The sequence below is a fragment of the Phocoena phocoena genome, chromosome 1 (assembly GCF_963924675.1).
Source record: "Phocoena phocoena chromosome 1, mPhoPho1.1, whole genome shotgun sequence".
In the NCBI taxonomy this organism is placed as follows: Eukaryota; Metazoa; Chordata; class Mammalia; order Artiodactyla; family Phocoenidae; genus Phocoena; species Phocoena phocoena.
The window spans coordinates 75,592,927-75,617,885 of NC_089219.1; the positions used below are offsets into that span (position 1 = coordinate 75,592,927).

Consider the following 24,959-nt stretch of genomic DNA (forward strand, 5'->3'; position numbering starts at 1 on the left):
CCAGACTACTTACATTGTCTTCAATTTGCTACTCTTTTTGCATTTGATATTCTCACCATAGACTATCCTTCCCTCTGTCTGGATAAAACCCTAGACTTAAAAACTCCTCCTTGTCCTTCAATAATTTGCTCAAATTCTATCTTCTCTTGGGAGGACTTTCCAGTCTCCAGCTCCTGAGGAATAACATTTCCCCAAGCAAGGCTGGGGCACTGAGCCCTCCTTTGTGCTCCCACAACGCTCCATGTATCTTCCATCAGAGCATTCACCACACTACGTTATGAGTTCGCTGTCTTGTCTTCCCACTGAACTACTTGAGAAGAAGGACAGTGACTTACTGGCATATAAGTCAGTGGTTTTTAGGTAGAGATAAACATCAGAATCACCTAGTGCCTTTTTTTTTTTTAATTAAACACAAATTATTTTAGAGCCCTTTAGGTGCACAGCAAAATCAAGAGGAAGGTACAGGTTTCCCATATATCCTCTGCCCCTACATATGCACAGCCTCATCTGGTTCTTTTATAATGTAAAGATACCTAAGCTCTACCCTAGGCTCAATGACTCAGGAATTCTGTTGGTCGGGCCCAGGTATCTGCATTTTGAAATTGTCCCAGTTAATTTTGATGTATACTCTAGATTGAAAACCACAAAACTGGCACATTATTGTCCGCATCTTACAAATAAGGCAATGGGCACAGAGAGGTAAATAACTTGCCAAGAAAACTCCCTTACACATAAAAATTAAATTAAATTTTGTCATGTTTAATACAAAATAAACATTTGAAAATTATTAAATATATTATTATTCCTCTTTTAAAAAGTAAAGACACTGAGGAAGACCCTTCATTATTTTGGGTAATGAGAAATACTTGAAAGAGATATTTCCAACTGCCTGAAAAGTAGCAATTTCAAATGGCGGGGGGATAAAGAAAGGAAGGTAATTTTAGGCCATGGAATAGAGTACAACACTTGAGAGCTTCAGGCAGTCCATCCAAAGCCACATGAGATGACAGATTTCACCTACTGGCAGTTCTGCCTATGACCAGCGAAGGTATCTCTGAGCTAATGACTCCAGTGGGTACAAGAAGCATTAAAAGATTCTGAGCAGGTGACCATCATACTAAAAACATGCTTTAGGAACATGTATCTGGCATCAATGTGTAAGAGTGACTGAGGTGAGAAGACACTGAAGGTAGGAGCTCTCAGAAGTTCCCCAATAGTCCCAGGTGAGACAAGTTGGGCCTGCATGGGAGAAGACAGCTGATAGTTGCTGCGGTGAAGGAAGTGGAAAGGGACTCATTACTGAGGCATATCATGAAGAAGCAGACTTGGTGACTGAGGAAGGACTTCCCTAACTGAACCAGTATGGGGACCCTGATATGATCAAGAATGTTTGGTTTCCATTTGTATGAATGCTGGCTAACTGTTGCTGTGGAAAGATATACCCTCTGTGATGCTGTGGCATAAGAACCTCCTTCTTACCATTGCCTACATGGCCCCAGTAAGGAAATACCTGATTGACTGAGGAACCATTAGAAAACCAGTGTGAAAGAATAGAAGTGTTAAGTCCTTGCTGTTGCTTTGAAATTTTTTCATCAGACTGTATCAAAGCAGTTACTGGAGAGAAACCATAGAGCTAATCATTTTAAATTAGTTAACAAGTTTGTACTGAGCACCTATTATGTAATCCCCCCAAATCGACCTCTCTCACCATGACCACAACTGCTAAATCCATTTCATTTTCCTTTGCTCTTTTCTAAAGTTAGTTTGCAACAAAGTACAAACCTATACTACTTATAAGACACCATACCCCCCAAAAAAAACCAAACCCACAAAACCAAAACCAAAAAACCTGTGCTTTAAGAAACGTATTGCCACATAATTGTTTAAAGAAAAAAGTGCTACTGACATTAATACAGAGGTGGATAGGTATATCATCGCAATAAAATTTGAATGCTGTAATTTTATCCAAAAAGTAATTAAAAATTTTTTTTTATTTAAGTAGAGTTGATTTACAATGCTGTGCCGATCTCTGCTGTACAGCAAAGTGACTCAGTTACACACATACAGACATTCTTACAAAAAGTAATTTTAAGAATCTATAAAAGGTTATTTCTTTACAAGAGAGACATCTAGTGGTTAGCTTCTAAAATAGGACTGGAGCTCAAATAGCAATTCACACTGTTGTTTAATAATGGGCACACTTCCACTATCTTAATACTCTAAGTTTAAGAGAGACCCCTAGACAGAGAGCCTAAGAACTCTGGGCCGAAAGGAAGATAGCAACTCAGTTCTAAGCTGACAGTTGTAAAGGAATGAAGAAGGACTGGGCTGCTTCGAAATGAGGGTCGAGGTCATGTGGAGACAAACTGCCAGAAGACAAAGGTCAAAAGTTGGGTCCATTCCTAGGGAATGGGAGGTTAGACCACACAAGAGAGTACATGCCTGGAGTTAAGCTAAAGATATTATTGGGGAGGAGTCTCTCAATCTAATTCTTTTTTCCAAATGACAAGTCAAAATATATTCCCCCTCACTGCTGAATCCTCAGGTCCAAATAGCCAGGAAAATAAAAGGAGAGACTTAGGCAACCAAACGAAATGTGATATTCAAACACAACCAAGATAATCTCCAGGTTTGCTATCCATGGCTTTCTGTAGCAAAACACTAAAACACAACTGAAAAGATGCAGCCATGGATAAAAACATGGAATTTTATATGACAGTATCAGAATACTTTTCAAAGACTATTGAATATATTTACAACTCAAAATGTATAATGGTCTTGCCCACATCCATCAATGTCTTTTAAAATTATTATTTTAAAAATTCATTTATTTATTCTTAAAATAAGTATTACATGCACATGGTCTAAAATTCAAAAAAGGTACAAAAGGGCACGTAATTCCCATCCCTGTCCCCCTCTACCCAATTTCCCTCCCTTAAGAGAACTACTATTAATAGTTTAATATAAGTATATACGGATATAACCTTTACTTTTCACACAATGGTAGCACACAATGAACATAGTTCTGTATCTATCTTTATTCACTTAGTATTTCTGGCAACCATTCCAATATTCATACATTTAGAGCTGCTGAATTTTTTCCCCATTTTAAAGGCGTACCGTAATTTATTTAAGCAGTCCGCTATTGATGGATATTTAGATTCATACTACTCTTTTGCTATTACAAACAATGTTGCACCATATGTATGGTTATATATATCAGATAAATTCCTAAAAGTAGAATTGTTAGGTGAACAAGTAATTATCATGCCTTCCTGATCCATCTATCTTCGACAACTGACCTTCCCTTTGGGGCCACTACTTATTTTAGGCAATTAGGGCAACTTGGCGGAGAAGATCATCTGAAAACTCTCTCAAGGCACACAATAAGAAATCCTGGAGAAATACAGCAAACATACTGAGCTCATCAAAAAGTATGAAAAATATTCAGGGGCCAAAAGGAAGCAGGAACTAAAAACCATAGTGGAATGTGGAAGCTATACCTGCTCTGGAGGCCTTTGCTTCCAAGTAATCAAGAGGCTTAGTAACCAAAAGGCTTATGTTTCAACAGCCACTGCGGGACATGAGACAAGATACTGATCTCACATAAGCTAGAGACCTCAAACTGAGATCACTGCATAAAACTATGCAGTGAAAGAGTGAACCAGAAAAATTCTGCCAACCAGCAAAGGGAGACAATGAGGAAACCTGTCCACCTCAGCTTGAGGTCTAAGGAGAGGAGGTATAGGAGGTGGGGGAAAGGTTTCAATTGAGAATGAATAAGTATGGACTCCTCAAATAGGTTTGGGGCTCAAATTATTATCAGTAGTATAGTCTGATAAACTTCAGACTAAGAAATTAAAGAGGGTTCTGGATTGGTGCGATGGGTGTCTGGCATAAGCAAATGCATACCATCTCCTACATGAACTTGAGTTCATAATTACATTTTAGAAAAAAACAAGCAAACAAGCCATCAAAATGAAGAGTCAGCAGAAACAGCAGACAGCAGTAACAAATTTCCAAGAAATTCAGACAATTATTTACACAAATAACAAATGCACTAAATTACTGAATAAAAAGGGAGGTTAAAACATGAGAAAGGAATACATTCTACCTAAAAGACCAGGTAGATTTGGGAAAGGAACAGAACTTCAAGAAATGAAAAGTGTAACTGAAACACAAACAAAAAGCCCACTCAGTACATGGGCTAAATATCAGATTAATTAGACACAGCTAAGGAGGGAAAGTGACTTGGTTGATACACCTGAATGAATTACCCAGAATGTAGGTAAGACCGACAAAGAAATAAAAAATTAAGATAATGTATTAGAATTTTCCAGAATTATGCAGAAAGCAGAGCAAATCCAAAGGAAGATAAGTCACCCCAAAGACAAAAGTGAAGAACTTAAAAGCAACTGACATAGAAAGACTGTATAAAACATCAGTGTTCTCAATAATGGCAAAAGAAGTAAGAAAACAGTGGAATAAATAAACTGAAGTACTAAAATAAATGTCAACTTGAGATACTTCATATTCAGCTAAACTATCATTCAAAAGTAAGGGTGACCTATATGATTCATATATATGAAATTTTAAAACAGGCAAAATTCATCTTCAGGGTGAAAATTAGAATAGGTTATCTGAGGAGGAGAGGAGATAACTAGGAAAAACCTTTCTTGGGTGATGGTAATATTTTATATATTTACAGGGACTGGGTTATACTGGATATGCATTTGTCAAAACTCAACAAATATACACTTAAGATTTGTACATTTTATTGCCTGTAAATTTTACGTCAATAGGAAACGTGAGCTTCATATCTTTCAGACAACTATTTAAACTCCAACATTATTTTTTAACTGAACATACTCAATATCATGGATGTCATTCCATGACAATACATCTGTATCTAACTGTTTTTGTTTAATGGTTGCATAGAATTCCACTGTATGAAGGCATCATTATTAACTTAGCTCAGCCCAATACTGAGGGATACTCGAAGCTGTTGCCAGTTTTTACACTATTAAAAACAATGTTGCAATAGATATACATGTACATATATCTCTGTGAACTGTACTAATACATTTGAGGCTAAATTCCTTGAGTAGGCAGGTATAACATTTTTAGAAATATTGTCTTCTAAAATGACACCTAAGTTTTACTCTCAAGAACAGTGGAAGAAGAAAATGGTCTGGCTAGCTCATACCTTCATTATATCAGATATTGTTAATATATGCTTGTCAGACACATACTGTGTGTGTGTGTGTATGTATATGTATACATCTTTCTATGACCATCTCTTCTTATCCTTTGCCCCTTTTCCTAATTAGTTACTAGTCTTATTTATTAATGTGTAAGCACTGTCATATATGTTTAAAGATTTTTTTTGGAAGCGGGTCTGGTAGTCTTTTGATTTTATTATGGTCTTTTTTGGCCAATTAAAAAAAATTATGTAAATTTAGTTTTTTTTCTTTTATGGCTTTGGATGGGATGTTCCTCTCATCAAAATTATGAAAATATTCCCATATTTTACATTTCATTTTAAGTTTAAGATTTTACTAACATAATATTGTAGGTCACTTATTCTTCAAAAATAAACTTATTCATAGAAAAAGAGATCAGATTTCTGGTTACCAGAGAGAGGGGAGGAGGGGGAATTGGACAAAGGTAGTCAAAAGGTACAAACTTCCAGTTATAAGATAAATAAATACTAAGGATGTAATATACAACATGGTAAATATAATCAAGATTGTTGTGTGTTATGTATGAAAGTTGTTCAAAGAGTAAATCCCAAGCACTCTCATCACAAGAAAAAAATTTTTTTTCTATTTCTTTAATTTTGTATCTATGAGATGACAGATGTTCATGAAATGTATTGTGATAATCACTTCATGATATATGTAAATCAAATCACTATGCTGTACACCTTACACTTATACAGTGCTGTACGTCAATTATATCTCAATAAAACGGAAAGAAAAAGATTTTAATTCCACCTGGAAGTTCCGGTAAAAAAACTGTCAAATGGCAAACAGTCTCAACCCCATTTATTGAATAAGTCATTCTCTGTATTAATTTGAAATACTATCTGATCATATACTAGAGTGCCAAATAGCCTCATGTCTATTCTCTGTTATCTGAACTAACTGTTCATTTCTACATCAACACCATAAAACTTTATTAAAATTTCATACATTTTAATGAGTCCAGCCTTATTACTTTCTTTTCCCAGGTTCTCCTGGTTGGTGCTTCTCCCATGTTTACTCTTCCAAATGAACTTAAGTCATTTTTATCATGAATCCTTTCCTTCTCCAAAAAAAAAATTAAAAAATCCGAAATCAAAACCAAAAAACATCCCATTAATATTTTCATTGGGATCACATCAGATTTAAAGATCACTCATTTAAGAAATAAATGTTATTTCTATAATATTGAGTCTCTTAATAACATGGTCCTTTCCCCCCATTTGTTCAACTCTTTTAAGCCATTCAGTAGAATTTAAGTTTTCTTCATAGAGATCTTTCATATTTCTTTCAATAGTTTTTGATTAGCATTGGGTGAAAGTAAACATCAAGTTACATGCCCCACGTAAGAGATGAGGCAGAGAAGTTACCTTTGAAAGAGTCACAATTTAAAAGAAGTAGTTTGGGATCTGCTATAAAATAAGTAGGGGAGCCTTACATTGCACACATTTCCTTACTAAGCTCCTCTATTTTTAACAAAGAATGTCTTTTCCGTATTGGCTCAACTTATTCTTAATATAAGCATCCCTTAACTTTTCTTTGTTCATTAAAGTTATCCATTATGACATTCCAGCAAATTCACCAGTCCTCTAAAATTTGTTGCTACTGATATTAAATACACTTTTGACATCACAGGCTGGTTAGTGTTATATGCCACTTTGACTATAAAATGAAAATTATGGTTCCTAGTCTTAGAAAAATTCACATATCACATAATTTTGCCTATGATTTTAAGAGATTTGAAGTCATACTGGTCAAAAACTCCTACCATAAAGGATGCCTGGCTTAAAATGAACCTATGATTCTAAGGTACCTAATGCACTTGCTACCACATAACCTGCTGTTAGTCCTACAGAGGTAATTCAAGCAGAATGTGCTTTAGTCACACTTCATATGGGGCTATTTAATTGTTTTTAAAAAACGTTTTATTTTCAAGTAATTTCAAACTTTACAAAAAAGTTACAAAAACACCACAAAGAATTCTTCACTCAGAATGCTCAAAAGTTACCACTGGAACATTTAATTTTTTTTTAACATCTTTATTGGAGTATAATTGCTTTATAATGTTGTGTTAGTTTCTGCTGTATAACAAAGTGAATCAGCTATATGTATACATATATCATCCCCATATCTCCTCCCTCTTGCATCTCCCTCCCACCCTCCCTATCCCACCCCTCTAGGTGGTCACAAAGCACTGAGCTGATCTCCCCGTGCAATGCAGCTGCTTCCCACTAGCTATCTACTTTACATTTAGTAGTGTATATATGTCAGTGCTACTCTCTCACTTCGTCCCACCTCCCCTTCCCCGTGTCCTCAAGTCCATTCTCTACGTCTGCATCTTTATTCCTGTCCTGCCCCTAGGTTCATCAGAACCATTTTTTCTTTTTTTAGGTTCCATATATATGTGTTAGCATATGGTATTTGTTTTTCTCTTTCCGACTTACTTCACTCTGTATGACAGACTCTAGGTCCGTCCACCTCACTACAAATAACTCAATTTCCTTTTTCTTTTTACGGCTGAGTAATATTCCATTGCATATATGTGCCACATCTTCTTTATCCATTCATCTGTCGATGGACACCTAGGTTGCTTCCATGCCCTGGCTATTGTAAATAGTGCTGCAATGAACATTGTGGAACATTTAATTTTTAAGAACTTCAATTTGAGTTTTTGTGTATACTATAGCTCAAGCTGCTTAAACAAAGGAACAATTTAATACCTAGGGAGTAATTATCTTAGTACAGGACCAAGATTGCAAACGAACAATTCCAAACCCTGAATCTCTGAAATTGAAAAATTTTCATAACTCCTCTAGCAGCAGAAACCTGACTGAGCTCATTTACAGTCATTATTTTCCCATTAAAATGTAAACATTTGTAGGTTTCACTGCAGAAATAGTATTGTTTGATTACATAATGCTGCCCCAGACCTACTAGGGATGAATATAATATAGTAAACGTAACATATCCTCAAAGATTTCCAGTAAGAGAATGCAGATCGTTTACTATCATTGCACATTATCTACTAAGTGCCAGGTATTAATTTAGGTATTATTTCATTTACTCCCCTCAACAACCCAGTAAATTCGCTCTTGCCTGAGGTCACCTAACGTGAACATATGTAGAGGCAATATTCAAATTCAGGTTTATCTCAGTCAAAACCTTAACCACTTCTGAAAGTTTAAAAAAGCATTGAAAACAAGTCTCTTAAAAACACAATACTGGTGATGTGGGAGGTAAAAATAATTCTTTGATAAGATGTAGCATCCTCTTCTTCCCTCCTTCCAGCAAATAACACTACGATCATCTAAAATTTTTACCGTTTTCATATGAATGTCTGAGAAAACACAGATATCACAAAAAAGGTACTTCTAAATGCCTTCCTTCACTTTTCCCCCCTAACAGTTAAGTACAGGACCATATATATTTATCTTGCTACTTATATATCACCTTTTAGCAATCAAAATTTTCTGCAATCCTGATCTTGCCAAACATCAAGTTCAATAAGTATGTCTTCCGTATTCATCTAAATCAGTGGCTCTCAAATTTTGCCTCTCCCCACTGCCCCCATCCCAGGGGATGTGTGTGTGTGTGTGTGTGTGTGTGTGTGTGTGTGTGTCCAAAATCTAGTCAGTAGAAGCCAGGGATGCTGCTAAACATCCTATAATACACACGCCAGCCACGCACGACAAAGAACTCTGTGGCTCAAAACATCACAGTGCCAAGATAAGAAATCATGATCTAAATCACTGATGAAAATGCTGAACAAGAATGAACAAAATATAGGAACACGCTAAAGAGATTTCCAAGCTGACTATCAACCAACTAAGCAAAATATTCTAAGTATGGCTATTAACTAACAGGGAATTCACCTTAATGCTTTACTATTCATCAAACATCCAAACACAGACATTTTAAATTCAGTTCGTGGCATTTTCCATTTATAAATAATAATGGGCAATTTAACAAAGAACAAATAGAAAAATTCGGTTCCATAGATTTCAATTATTTATTTCACCAAATTATTTTGAATTATTTATTTCACCAAAATAGTTAAAAGAATGAAAGATCATCTTACTACCACAGATTGGATTAAGTCAAACTTCACTCTTGAATTTTAAGATATTATTCTGAAACATGTGGCCAAATATTCCATATCTAAGTAGCAATTAAATAAAATCAAATTAAAACAAAATATCATTTCCACTTTCCAAAATAGCAACAAAATTTTTTAAAAAAGAGACAACTCAGTGCTAGTGAGATGTTTAAACAGGTATTCTCATTTACTACAAATGGAAATGAAAACTGGCTTATCCCTAGTTTATTATTACTAGCCCTACTTTATAGATGAGGAAACTGAAGCACAAAAAGTTAGGTGGCTTAGCTTAATATCACATGGCTAGGAAGTAGCTGGTTAGAATCTGAACCCAGGCAGCCTAGCTCCAGTTTGTGCTCTTAACCACTCCATTTTACTGTCTCTATGTTTTATAGAATTTTTTTTACAACTCTTTAAAATGCATCAAAAATGACTGGAAGACAAAATTAAGGGTGAAAAGACTGGCGAAAACATTTACAATGCATGCAACAGATCAAGATGAGATATAAGCAGGCACATTAAATGAAAAAATTCAACTGTTCAACCTCTAATCAGATATGCAAAAAAGTCTAATAATATTCAATTAAAGTGCAGTATAACTAAAATAGGCACTCATACATTTTTGTGGAAGGTACGAAGTGGTACTTTTTTGGGGAGGACAATTTGGAGTTTCCTTCAAAAGTAAAAATGCATGTAGTCTCTGACCCACTTTCTAGGAATTGATCATACAGAAAAAGCACACAAAACATAAGCACACAAAACAATTTATTCAAGGATGTTTATAACAGCATTATTTGTAATAATTAAAATCCAGAAATTAGCTAAAAATGTTCATGAATATAGGAATAAATAAATTAGGATACAGTCATAGTTGAAATATACTACTTAAACAAAGCGAGGCAGATTTGCATTAACAAGTAAGATGTCCATAATATATTGTTAAATAGAAAAAAGCTAGCTGTAGAAAAAAGTGTGTGCCTTTATTCACATAGATGAATAATGTTTAACTTGAGGAGAGTCATGTAACTTTTTATACTTTTATATAAGTATTTAATATTATGCTTTACTTTATTAATTGAAAAAAGGACACATGATTAGAAGAAAACAAAATATCATCAGTGGTTGTCTCTGCGTAGTGGAATTAAAGGTGCTATTTTTCCTTTAATTTTTTTAATGATGAGGATGTATTACTTTTACAATTGCTACTATACGCTGATTCCTTCCTACACTCCAGTTAGTGTCTAGGTAAATTAATACACTAAGGTCACAACTACACAGTAGCTATCATTAGCTCCATTTTACAGATGTGAAAGCAGCTAAGAAATTGATTCTAAAGTCTACTGTGTACTATGTTGCTAAGCTCCGCATGGGAAGACACTAAAAATATAAGAAAATCAAGCCCAAATCATTGTAAATTCATGAGTAAAAGGCATAATGCAAGAAGAGTCCAATTTGCCATTTCAGAGATCTGAGGTGTTCCAAAATAACAGTATAAATTTGTGTTCTGAACCCAGAAAATACACCGAATGTAGTATTCTTGGAAACAACTTCCGACATACATTCATGTGTCTAGAGACCCCAAAATTAAAAATTTGAGGCTATATTAGTAGTAGTAAAACCATTCTGAATGGTTTCTTTCATAAAACAGGAATACATTTTATATTTCAGATGGCACAAACCAGTTATCTTAAATTTCAAACAAATTATGTCTATTTCTAAATATGTGTTTCAAAATACACAAAAGAATCATCTCATATTTGATAAATGTAAAGTATTACTTTACTCCTAGAAACCAACCAAAAAAAGGGAAAACCACCTTTACAAATATTTGTCTTGAAACATATAAAATAAGTGGATAACACCATTCTCTAATAATATAATATCTTCTGAAAAGATGGAAGGTTTATTAGAATAATTCTGATCATTCTGTCTCTTTAATTTATGTAGTAAAACTGTGAGGGAACCTTACAGTTTACCTAGTACAACCCCCACCATTATGCAGATGCAGCCCAGAGAAAAGAAGTAATTTGCTCAAGGCCTAACAGTTACTAAGAGGCTGAAGCGGTGAGGACTCACTCAGGTTTTTGGACTCTAAATCCAGAATATTGACTTTTGAAAGGTATTATCCAATAATTTAGTGGGCTACTTATAGTACTTTGGGATCCTGTTCTTTTCTGTACTACTGGGGCCTTTTTGAACCAGCACTTTCAGAGAGCAGGAAACTCATCTCTAATGTATTATCTGTATTCACGGATTCACTACAGACTAAATGTTTTCCAAGTTCCCCTTCTTCTCCATCACTGGCTCTCAAATGAAATTCTATTTGGAATCCCAAAGTAAAAGGATTATAAAAGCCAAGCTGCTCTGGTTAAAAATATGCAGGAATTCTGCTTTGACTTATTGCTTTGTACTTGAAGCTTCTGAAATACTTCCACGGTATCTTAGGTCTCAGAGAGAAGGACAGACACGTACACACACTCTCTTCTTTTTCTCTCCATCTCTCACCACACACACACACACATACACACACACACACACACACACACACACACAGAGCAAACCCAAACCCAAACTGTTATTAAAGTCACATGACATAAAATTAGCATAAGTTCCTAAATGTATATTTCCAATTTGTGCAGTCATCTTGTCCTGTACCAATAACAAACACCTCACAGACCACACTTTGAGTAGCAATGTTCTATAGTAAACCAAACCTTAAAAGATGTTCCTAATCAAATCAGAACATCTGATATACTAAGAAAGAAGTCAGACACTTACTTCTTATCAAAAAATGTTGAATTTTCTTTCCTTTTGCTGAATCCATTGGGTAGAAGTTTTAAGTTAATAGCTTGCTTTCGAGCACGATTTTTCATAAAGTACATCTAACAACCAGAAACAAATAGGCAAATTAATATTAAAATGCCTTAAATTCCAAAAGCACGTAAAACAATGTTCAGAACATAATAGTTAAGATTTATTGAGTACTTATGTTTCACAAACTGCCCTAAACAGCAATGTCTCATTTAATCCTCACAATACTATGAGGCAGGTACTATTATTACTCCCATTTCTGCTATTTCAGCTATTTCTGAGATGTAAAGCCTACATTCAAATCCAGGTCTGTCTAATTCCAGAGCCTGTGATTTTAACCATATACTCTATAAGCCAAAAGAAGAATTTTATGGGCCTTTAAAAAATACAGGTTTTAGCAATCACAGGGATTACCTATACAGTTCTTTCTTTTTTTACTGATGGTTTCATACCATAGTTAGCTATATATATATATATATATATATATATATATATATATATATGCCTGTTTCTATTACTAGTCAGGTAGCTTCATTCAGGGAGGAACTATGGCACTGCCTAGTACAAGGCTTAACTTAAAGTAGCCACTGATGTAGGATGTACAAAATGGGATATGAGAATTCTAGCTCTGACATGCGTTACTCCATGGATCATGTAGGTTGGTTGAGCCCATGCTAGCCCATGAAATGATCTGCCTTGCTTGTTTGGTTAACACAGTCTTAAACCTTCAACTTGGTTTATGATAGTCCAGATCTGCAATGTTCTTAGGTACCTGGTAGAATAAAGGAAGGCCTGTTTCTTCTAACCTTCAAAAAATTCCCACAAATAATATTTAAAGAAAAAAAAAAAAAAAGCAGTACTCAACAAAAAACAAAAAAGTATAAACAATATAAGAAAACAAGGCTCAGTGTACTGGAACCAAAAGAGAAAAAAGATGTAGCTGAGAGAGCTCCCTATATATTCAGACACTAAAAAAATCATACACAGATTACAGAACTGCTCTGCAAAATTTAAAGGAATAAAAGAAAGCCTGAAAATATGTGCAGTGAAGAGAAACTATAAAAAGTGAGTCAGCAGATTTTTAAATAAGCCAAAGTAAAATTTTGCATTAGAGATAAAAAAGATGAAAAATCAGGAGAGGTTAAGGGGTAAGTGTGATATAGGGAGAACGCCTAAGCCACATTTAATGGTGGTTTTAGAAGAAGAGAGAATGAATAAAGCACAAGTAATATTTTAATAGAAATGAGCTGATAATTTCCCATAGTTGATGAAAGACACTCCACTTATTCAATAAATCTAATAATTCTCAAGTAAGATAAATAAAAAGAAAGGTGCATTTTCACAGTATAGTAAAAAATGCAGAAGACCAACAATAAAAAGAATGCATTCAGAGAAAAAATATTTCAAAGGCAGTTAAAAATGACAAATGACTCTACAACAATAAAAATGGAAGCCATAGACAATGGAAGAGTAATTCTGAACCCAGAATTCTATAGACAAAAATCATTTAAGAGTGATTTAAATGCCAATAGAGTAATCTAAGAGGTGGCAACCAGCAAACTCTCTCTAAAGGACATTCTAAAAGATCTACTTGAGGTAGAAAGTGATCTCTTAGACAGATAGTCTAAGATGATGGCAGAAAAAATAAAGAGCAAAGAAAGTGGGAAATATGAAGATAAACCAAAACAAACACTGACTGGATAAAACAGTAATTATTGTATGGAGATTGAAACAAAAAAGACAATCTAAATACCTGAAAACAATACGAAAAGTCAGTAGAGTGTTAAATGGAATTTAAGTGTTCTAAGGTAACTGCTGGCAAACTAGGGCCAAATCCTGCCTCCTGCCTATTTTTATAAACAAATTTTGTTGGAATACAGCCCTGTGCATTTGTTTATGTATTATTCATGGCTGCTTTTTTGCTACAGTGGCAGAGTTGAGTAGTTGTGACAGAAACCATAAGGTTTGAAAAAAAGGTTTACTATCTGACTCTTTACAGAAGAAGTTTGCCAACTCCTGTTCTAAGGTCATTGCATTGTTTAAGTACAGGCTTAAGGTACTGATTAACTTTAGATACTGATAAATGAAGTATGCATGCAATGTCTAGCCTAACTAATGAAAGGATAGAAAAAGGATGCATAAGTTCTAAACTGATAGAAGAAAAATTCAAATGATAAGAAATTACTCAATTAGTCCAAAAGACAAGAAGAAAAAGAACAAAACAAAACAAAGCAAGTGGACAAATAGCACAAGTAAGGTGACACATTTAAAGTCAAATATATAGGTAATTTTTTAAAAAAGTAAATGAATTTGATGATTCAGTTAAAAGTTCCAGATTGTCAAAATGGAGAAAAACTGGAACCCAATTATGTGGTACTTTGAAAAGGTACACCCAGAACATGAAGATACAAAAAGGCCTAAAGTAAAAGTAAGGGACAAAATACACCATGCAAATACCAACCAAAGGACTGAAATAGTTCAATACCAGATAAAGTACACAAAAAGCTTGAGACAAAAAGGGCCACATCATAATGCCAGAGGTTAAATACACCAAGAATTTCCTGAAGTATGCATCTAATAATTTAGCCTTAAAGCATATGAAGCAAAGCTAACTGAACCACAAGGAGAAACATACAAATCCTTTTGATTTTATCTATTGGGAAATGTTAACACACCTCTCTCAGTAACTGATAGAAAAACAGACAAAAAACAAAAAAAAACTAGTAGCACTATAATTTGAACAACATAATTAACAAATCTGACCTAAAAGGAATATATTTAGAATACTAGATTTAGCAAATGCAGAATAATTTTTCTTTCCCAAGCAAACAGAGAACATTACAAAATCTGACCACATGCTGGGCCATAAACACAAGTCTTAACGTATTTTAAAAGAATGAACTCAGAAAAAATATGTTCTCTGACCACAATGCAATTAAGCTAAAAATATAAAAGGATATAACAAAAGTCAAGAGGACACATTAACAAAATAGAAAAGGAATTCACAATAGCAACTGATCTAGAAAAGAAGAGGAGACAAATAAGGATTATCACAAATGATAATACAACTTCTACAGACATGTAAAAGAAAATATGAAGAACTTTATGCCAATGCATTTGAAAATTTAAGTAAAATGGAAAAATTCTTAGAAAAATGTAGTCTACTAACAATGACTCAGGAAGACAGAGAAAACCTAAATAGTCTAATAAACAGTAAAGAATAAACTTCCCAAGCCCATTAATAAATTTTACCAAACTCCCATGGAAGAAATAATCCCAATGTTAGTTAATGTATCCAGGACCAAAATGGGAGCATTCCCAAATAATTTTATGAAACTAAAATCACAATGATACAGAAACCTAAGAATACCAAAAAGGAAAATCAGAAGTCATTTCACTCATGGACAGAAATGTAAAAATGAATGAATGGATAATGTGTACATATACATAATACAACTGAATTCTGCAAAGTATAAAAAGCAGGGTATGATAATAATATACCATGCAAGTTTAACTTACAATAGAAAATTGATTAAAGGATTATTATTCATACTAGAATATTATATATTAAAAGAAGAAATAATCAAATACAGAAAAAGCATTTGATAAAATATAACCACCATTCATGTTAACATCTGTTAGCACACTAGGAACAGAACTTCTTTAATCTAAATATCAAACTGTATCTACAAAAAATTTAAAAGCAAACATCATGGTGAAATCTTGGAACTTTTCCCTCTATGATCAGGAGTTATGAAACAAAGATGTACAGAACAGTTAATATACCAGGCCCGAGACTGTTATCCTTAGAAAGTTCTGTTGGCAAGATTGGCTCTTGGCTGGTGTCTGGGAACTTGACTGACTGGTAAATGGACCCTACACTGACATAAAGCTTTTCCTAAAATGATAAGAGTGGTTCACTGTGCTGAAATTGCACAAAAATGTGGTTTTATCTGCTTCTCTTCTGGGAGTGTGGAATTTGGCAAGTGCTAGGGCAAGGGTGTTTCTGCGATCAGCCCCCAATAAAAACCTTGGGCAGTGAGTTTCCCTGGTAGACAATAACTTCAAACATTAATTATCATAACCCATTGCCCGAGGAATTAACTGCGTACGATGTGACTCCAATAGAAGAGGACTTTGGGAAGCTTGTGGCTGGATTCCTACAGACTTTGCCCCATATACTTTTTCCTTTTGCTAATTTTGCTCTGTATCCTTTCACTGTAATAAATTTTAGCCATGAGTACAACTGTATGTTGCATCCTGTGAATCCTTTCAGCAAATCATCAAACCTAGGGATGCACTTCTACTTACAACATAAATATCTACTATCATCAGCACTATCTGACATTCTTGGAAGTCCTAGCTATACCGAATAAGGCAAGAAAAAGAGATAAAAGAACAAGGACAGAAGGATAGAAACAAATTGCGATGAACTGTTTATAGAGAAAATCTCAAAGAATCTATAGATAAGGTATTGGGACAGACTTTAGTATGGTTACTACTATAAAATAGACAACAAAAATATCTCATTCCTAAATACCAGCAAAGAGATAATAAAACATTAAAAAGAAAACACTACTTAAAATAGTATGAAAAAATAAAGTGCCCAAGAATAAATCTAATAAGAAATATGCAAGACCTTCACTGAGAAAGTTATAGAGATGTTAAAGAACCAAATAAATGCAGAGATACAACAGTCAAGGATTTAAACATTCAATGCCGTAAAATCCAATCACTCAAGTAACTCTACAAAATAAATGCAACCCCAATCAAAATTCCCAGGTGGGGAAGGTAGGACTGTACAATCAATAGGCTGATTTTTCATATTTGTATAAAATTACAAAGAGCCACAGCCATATTTTAGAAAATACTCCAGAAAATATTCTAGAAAAATGGCTATATTCTAAAAAATGAATGAAGTGGGAGGACTTACTTTTTCAGTGAGTTTCAGTAAAAGACTACAATAGTTTAGAGTATTGAGCATTGGTGTGGATAGATAAGAGGACCACCAGAATGAACAGACAGGCCAGAAACTGACCCAAGCATATATGGATGCTTGATATATGACAAAGATGGTCCTGCAGAGCAATAGGGAAAGGATGAATTTTTTCAATAAATGGTGCTAGAAAAAGTAGATTATCCATGTGGAAAATTACATAGGACCTCCACTTGACATGCTAGACAAAAATCAATTCCATGTTTACAGACATAAATGGGAGATGCAACACTGTAAAGCTTTTAGAAAATAGTTACAGGAAAATAGCTTCATAACAAGGTAGGGAAGGATTTCTTTATAAACTCATAAAACTATTAACTATAAAGGAAACATACAACAATTTTTACTACATGAAAATTAGGAACATCTGTTTACCATAAAACACTAAAGAGAGTAAGAAGACAAGCCACAGAATGAAAGAAGGAATTTATAACACATACAACCAACTAACAACTAGCAACTAAAAATACAAAGAATTACTACAAACCAGTAAGAAAAAACAACTGACGAATGAAAAGATGAACAAAAGACTTAACAGGCATACCACAAAGAAGAATATCCAATTGGCCAATAAAATATTTGAAAGGTGCTCAATCTCTTTAAGAATCAGACTACAAATTAAAAATCATAATAAAATAACACAGCCATCAAATTGACAAAAACTCAGAAACTCTGACCAAGTCAAGTATTGGAGAGGATGCAACAACAGGTACACTTAAACACTACTGTGAGTATAAACTGGTATCACCACTTTGGAAAATGTTTTGGTAACGTACAGTCAAATTGAAGATATGCATACGCCACAACAAAGCAATTCAGCTTCTAGGTATAAACCCCAGAAAAACGTATGTATAAGCAAACCACAATCCCTAAACAGAAGTGTTCACTGTTTCTAAAATTTAGAAAACCCAGAGTCCATTTATTACAGAAAATCCAGAAATAAGAATGGTTCAGGAAAGGGCATAAGCTGGTGGCAGGAACTTTTGAGAAGCTGGTAATGTTCTAACTTTAGACCTAGGTGGTAGTTGCATGGATGTTTACTGCATAATTATGCATTAAATTGTGTATTTCTGGACCTCCCTGGTGGCTCAGTGGTTAAGAATCCACCTGCCAATGCAGGGGACACAGGTTCGAGCCCTGGTCTGGGAAGATCCCACATGCTGCGGAGCAATTAAGCCTGTGCCCCACAACTACTGAACTTGCTCTCTAGAGCCCGTGAGCCACAACTACTGAGCCTGTGCACCACAACTACTGAAGCCCATGCGCCTAGAGCCTGTGCTCCGCAACAAGAGATGCCACCACAATGTGAAGCCCGTGCACGGCAATGAAGATCAGCCCCTGTTCGCCGCAACTAGAGAAAGCCCACGTGCAGCAATGAAGAGCCAACATAACCAAAAAAAAAAGTGTATTCTATTTTATGCTTTTTTATATGCATGTCATATTTCACAAAAAAATTTTTAAAATTTATCTTTTAAGTAGAATTTAATTATGTCTAATTAAGCTTGAGGGAAAAAAAGACTTGGTGCATGGTAATTTTTCTTTCAGATGTGGGTAATGTCATGTCTACCAAAAACACCAATAAAATAAACTGTTTAAAAGGTACTAAAATTCTGCAACTCCAATACCAAAATGGTATTGAAAAATGAATATAATTCCATGATGTGCTTTAATAATATTATTTTAGAACAATAGCAGTTGCAAAATACTTCAAATATGTAAGTTTTTAATTTTGCATAGTGCATAAGGAATGAAAAAGGGATGAAAGTATGAAAATTAAGTATATTAAAACAACAAGTCCTGTTAGCTCTTCCTTCAAAATTCAAGTGTAATCACTTCCTAATAATTCTAACAGCATCCTCTCTGACTAGAACCACAACAGCAGCCTTATAACTGGTCTCTCAGCTTCCAATCTTCCACTCTTGCCTACTCAAGTCCACTTTCCAGAGAGCAGCAAGAGTGATCTTTCAAAAAGCAAACAGGCTCAATGTCCACCCATGGCTTCCATTTTTACTTCGAATACATTAGGAGCCCTCACTAGTTTCTTTAACCTCACATTCTACATGCTCCTCACTCAACTACGCTTGTCACCTTGCCCCTCTTCTAACTCCTCAAACACCCTAACTTCATCCCTGACTTTTTTTTTTTTTTTGCGGTACGCAGGCCTCTCACTGCTGTGGCCTCTCCCGTTGCGGAGCACAGGCTCTGGACGCGCAGGCCCAGCGGCCATGGCTCACGGGCCCAGCCGCTCCACGGCACGTGGGATCCTCCAGGACCAGGGCACGAACCCGTGTCCCCTGCATCGGCAGGCGGACTCCCGACCACTGCGCCACCAGGGAAGCCCCTGACTCATTCTTTACTTTTGCTTTTGTCTCTACCTGGAAAGTCTTTTTCCAAACCTTCACATGACTGCCTCTTTCTCATCATTCAGACTGCTGCTTAAATGTCATCTTTCAGAGAAGCCTTTCCTGACTACTGTACGGAAAATAGTACCCTTAAACACCCTCCTCCCCCGGCAAACAAACACCATTTTCATTTTCTTTAATTTCCTGTGTCCTATCTTCCAGATGCACTTAACATTACCTGAAATTATATCTGTTCCTCTACTCATCTCCTGTCTCTCCTGCTACAATACAAGCTCCATGAGGAGAAGGACTTTGTTTTGGTCACTGCTGTATCCCTAGTAACTTAATATATTTGATGAGTGAAAAAAAAAAAAAGAATCTAATTCATTAGAAGAAATTCTAACTGGAAGGGAGTAGAAGAAATACTTACATGTTTATTGCTTATTGGTCTTTTTAAGAAAGCATCTCTAGAAATATGGTCTGCTGTTCTTGCCACATCTTCCAAAAATCGATAATCTACAAATATCGAAATAGAAAAACAAATGATATATGCCAATGGCCAGGAAGCATCAATCGGCTATGCAGAAGATGGCTTACCACTTAGGAGATTCATTTCAGAAAACTGTTGCATTGAAACATATGCAGTTTTATCTCGAACTCCATTACATGTCAGTTCTGCTTTGTGTTTCTTTACACAGGGCAAACTGAAGAGACAAAAGAGGAGGTACTTTTACACTTTGAGGTAAAAAGGATACAGGCAGAGATAACAGGGTAGGAAATGATATACATACCTGCAGGAATAGCGCATACAGCGTGGACATCTGTACTTTGCTTCTTCTGTACCACAAGTTTCACATCTACAAAAGCCCACATGAAACTTGATAAGTTATCAAATATTAATTTTACATGTTTATTTATAAACTTTTAATGCTGAGTCAATTACTCATCACAATCAATTTACAGACATGTAATCATAGTGAATAAAGTAGATGCAAGTAACTTATGAAATACTTGATAGCTGTCAAACATCATTAGAAAATTCTCCTCTAGGAAACGACAACTACATTTACAATGTTGTTAATGATATGTAATTCAAGAAAACACGTATTCAATTACAAAAAATCATCTCACTTTGACTTCCTTTCCTACTATAATCTGAGAATGAGATCATTCGATATTTTAACTTGTAACTATTGACACTGCTAACAATTGTGTGCGTGCACATACCCAGAAGTCCAATCCATGAGCTATGTTTATTTATCTCAAAGGCAGACACACCAGAAAAAGATATAAGACCCAGGCAAATTTAGAGAGTAGCAGTTGCATCTTTCTTTCTCAACTCCTCACCCAACCTAGAATGGGCGTCAAAATAATCTAGAAATGCTATTATCCAGCATCTGTCTTCAACTGTTCTTTTAGGGTCTTGGGATACTGACAATCAAACTACAGCTACTTCTGTTTTACTGTGTTCGAGACAGTGATAATCCCAAGAAACTGACTACTCTTATTTCCTATGCTGCCTCATTATCACACTATAAGGAAATTAAATCAAAAGCAATAAATATTCATAGTACCCATAGAGAAACTAGACGGTTGGGTGAGTTCAAGTGTATTTTGTCTAATTTTAACTTACTCCACTTTACCCTTGTTGGTTTTATTAGACTTTTCCTCACACCTATCCTCTCTCAAAAGAATACTGGGCCAAGAGCATATTAAGTCAAGCCAGATTCTGGTACAAGGGCTTTCTGGTCCCAAGGATTTTCACTTCCTAACTTGGCCACTAGACACTAGTACCAACCTCACATATTTTCACTAAATTTATTGTCATCTGACAAAACCCTCCCTTCCCAATCGCCCTTCCCCCCATCATTCAGGCTCCAGGGACCCAAACTGGCACTTATTTATCATTATTCCACACCTTTCTGGTAGTGTAATTTCTTTCAGTCTAGACAACAGAGAATTCCATAGCTTTATTCCCCCAATGGAATACTCCTTGCCCTACCTTGACATGGCCAGTTTCCGCTTGGAGCCCACTGGGGGATTTATCTGAGGCTCTTCTTTCACCTTTGTATCATCCATCACTTCTTCTTTAGGGAAATACTTCTCTTCTTTTACACACACTTCATCCATTATTTCCTCCTTCTTTACGTTCTGATCAAGAAACATCTCCTCCCCTTTAATCTTCAAGCTATCTTTCTTCTCTTCCTTCATTACTAGCCAGTCCATCACTTCTTCCTTCACCTTCACTTTCTCTTCCTTTAGCTCTGGTTCTTCCACCTTCTCTTCTTTTAGCATCAAACTACTATCCGTCTCCTGCTTCACCTCCAACGTGCCTGGTTTTTCCTCTTTCACCTCAGGCCCATCCTCCACCTCCTGCTTTACCCACTGGTCATTCCGCATACCTTCTTCCATTTCTGACCAGTCCATTACTTCTTGCTTCACAACTGCTAGGTCCACTCGCATCTCCTCTGCCCTTGGTCCATTTCCTTCTTCCCCTTCCCCTGTCTTCCCCATTCCGGTCGGTCCATTCCCCGCCTCTCCACTGCCGGCCTCCTCGGTCCCTACTGTGCCCCTGGCTCTCTCTCCATCTGACTCGAGACTTAGCCGCGCCCCTTCAGCTCTACTCTGGAGACCTCCTCCCGACGTCTCCTCATTTTCAGCAGCAAAATCCATCAGCTCAAGATCCTTGACCTCCGTTGCCACTCTGTCCCTCAATATGGCTGGTCCACGCCAATAGGAATGAATTTCTGGCTACAACACCGACAGCGGCCCACGTGTGGATCAGAGAAGTAGCAAGCAGAAAACGCCGGCCCGGCGCGTCTATCCAAACAGTCGTAAAGCAACGCTTCCGCACATTGCCGCTTCACGACTCGTGGAGCTCTTTACGGCTTGCTGCAGTCCGGCACAGATCCTACGGGATCCGCGTGAGGCCGCGCCCACTGTCATCCCGCCTTCGGGGCGGGGTTTCGCCAAACCCTTCCCTTGGGGAGGCCGCGCCCTATGCACGTGGCCACACGCTTCCGCTTAAAGAGAGCGTCTCCGCGCCGCGGGGGGGTGGAGAAGCGGGACCCTCACAGCTTTGTATTTGGAAGACCACCCTAATCTGTTCTGAACTTGCATGAAAATGGAAGAAACACCTGATATTACGCCTCTCCATGCTTCAGTTTCTTCAGCAGTACTCCAGAGACGATGGTATTACAAATCTTTTGGTTTATTTTGATGATTAAGTGTAATCATGCATGGAAATAAGCTAGCAGTGATGAAACTCAACATATGGTTGCTATTATTACTGGGAATCCTGATAGGTTTCAGGTAGGAAAGAGGGCATTAACTTTAATTCTTTCACTTCTTTGTCCGTAACAGCCGGCATCAGCCAGTTCCCCATTTACGAAAGAGGGCATTAACTTTAATTCTTTCACTTCTTTGTCCGTAACAGCCGGCATCAGCCAGTTCCCCATTTACAGCATCTTACAGGATTCTAAGAGAGAGAATATATATATATATATAGAGAGAGAGAGAGAGAGAGAGAGAGAGAGAGAGAGGGAGAGATGTTAAAGAACCAAATAAATGCAGAGATACAACAGTCAAGGATTATATATATATATGTATATATATATATATCACATATTTAAAGACTGGGCCAAAAATTCAACCCCCAGGACTAGAACATCTTAAAAAAAACCCAAAACACAGAAAACAAAAACTGGCCTGGCATCTGTTTCAGTTACTTTTGAAAATTAATATTACATACTGAGCATTAGGCATTTTCACCTAATCTTTACATAATGTCTGTGAGATTCATTATTTTTCTCTCTGCATAAGGAGACATCAAAGAAATGGATTTTTAGCTGTGGGCTGCTTTGTGCCAACCCCTCAAATCCTGTTATGGTTTGCAGGGCATTTAACTGTTATCACTCATTCACATGTTCATCAGGGAATGGGAATTTTGAATGGGTGAGCAGAATGAGGAAATTTTGAAACCTTAGTTGGGGCTCCACTGATACTGTAGCACTGTAAGGAGCATTGAAGTAAGTTGGGAAAGTTTCATAAAATTTTTTTATGGGTTACGAGGAAGAGGCTTGCAAAGGAGTCATATGGACAGTGTTTTGTCAGTATACTTAGAGGTGCCAGCTACCCATGGAGTCAAAAAGAGCCTGACTGGTAACCCTGTTACCGACCAGGATTCTTGGACTCCTTAATCAATAGAGATTGATAAGAGGCCAGATAAGAAAATCAGGCAAGAGTTTATTGGGACTAGTGCTGCAGCACAAGGGAGCGAAAACAAATAACAGGTGCCTTTGTTGGCTCGTGGGGTGGGGCAGGAGGGAGCTGGTTCCTTTACATGCGGTGAGGATAGGGGTGGGTCAGGGGTCCACCTGAGGGGTGGCTTAGGTGGTCTGCCTATCTCCTTGGTGGTGCTGTGTTCAGGGTTCAAGTGCAGTACCCTGCTTTTGCTGCAGACTCCTGAGAAGTGGCAGTTGGGTTTTTGGTCTTTTTGTATCTTGTTGTTTTTAATTTGCCCCACCTGCACTGCACACAGTTATTTTTAGTCCCTTATAGTTTCTTTGTATTCTGTTACTCTTTGTCCAGGTGCAAGCACTGCAGCAAAGGGTCCCAGGTCCCACCTGTCTCAGATTTGCAGGCCAGATTACATGTTTATACTAGGAATAGGGGCTAAATGACAGAAAGAATCCATGTGGCCTTGCTAAAGACAACATTTGGGGCATGAGAACAAGAGGAAGTGTTTATTCCCATGAGAATAATGGATGTCTATTTAAAATCACAGAGAAAGTTGTGAAACTACAAATCAGACACCAGAAGCAAAGACGCTTTGGGGTATTTTGGATATTTGTCATTTTCCTACATTTGTTCTTGTAATCTGTGTGTTTTTTTCACAGTCACTGGAGGGAATTTCGTTAAACCAGTAAGGATTCTTGAGAGTATCCCAGCTAGTCACTTAACTAAGTTAAACAATCAACACTTTAGGACTGTAGTTTTGATGGAGGTTGTGATGTTGTTAAATGGCAGTTTTGAAGGAAAAGGGGAATTTGAGTGGTCCTGCCGGAGAGAACTTTGGGTTGTTGGAGTATAGAGCAAGGGTATTGCCTGCAGCGACAGACATGGCAGGGATGGGGGGATGAAGTTATTTGTGGGGCTATCCTTGAATTCCTATCCAGTTCCTCAAACCCCTTTCCCTCCCTTTTCTACCTCAATGGAGTAGAGGGACAAGCCCAGCTCCTGCAGTATAGGATTGAACCTTCATGCCATCCTCTATCATCTCTGTCTCCCAGCCCTGCACCAGGCATCCATGGTGCAGCTCTCCTACTCACTTTGGGAGCTGGCCCTTTGCCGAAATCATAGTTAAGTTCAATTTAACAGCTAGAAAGCTGGGGATACTTTCTAGGAAAGCATCTAAGCTAAGACTGAAATACCATGAGAGAGTGTATATTACGGACGGTTAAAACCATTTT

At 36.5% G+C, this 24,959-nt stretch overlaps 1 protein-coding gene across 2 annotated transcripts in view; it reads right to left on the reverse strand.

Annotated features, from left to right (window-relative positions):
• The window catches only part of ZNHIT6 (zinc finger HIT-type containing 6), a 54,722-nt gene extending 32,388 nt beyond the window's left edge, over positions 1-22,334 (reverse strand). The window contains exons 1-6 of one of the 2 annotated variants that reach the window (XM_065882510.1): positions 21,931-22,161; positions 21,491-21,810; positions 20,280-20,345; positions 20,086-20,192; positions 19,919-20,004; positions 12,118-12,221 (exon numbers count right to left, since the gene is read on the reverse strand). In XM_065882510.1, the coding sequence (XP_065738582.1) occupies positions 12,118-12,221; positions 19,919-20,004; positions 20,086-20,192; positions 20,280-20,345; positions 21,491-21,810; positions 21,931-22,161 (914 nt within the window). Of the gene's footprint in view, positions 1-12,117; positions 12,222-19,918; positions 20,005-20,085; positions 20,193-20,279; positions 20,346-21,490 lie in introns of both variants that reach the window. The other variant, XM_065882502.1, reaches the window with a different exon arrangement.
• Positions 22,335-24,959: the final 2,625 nt, after the last annotated feature.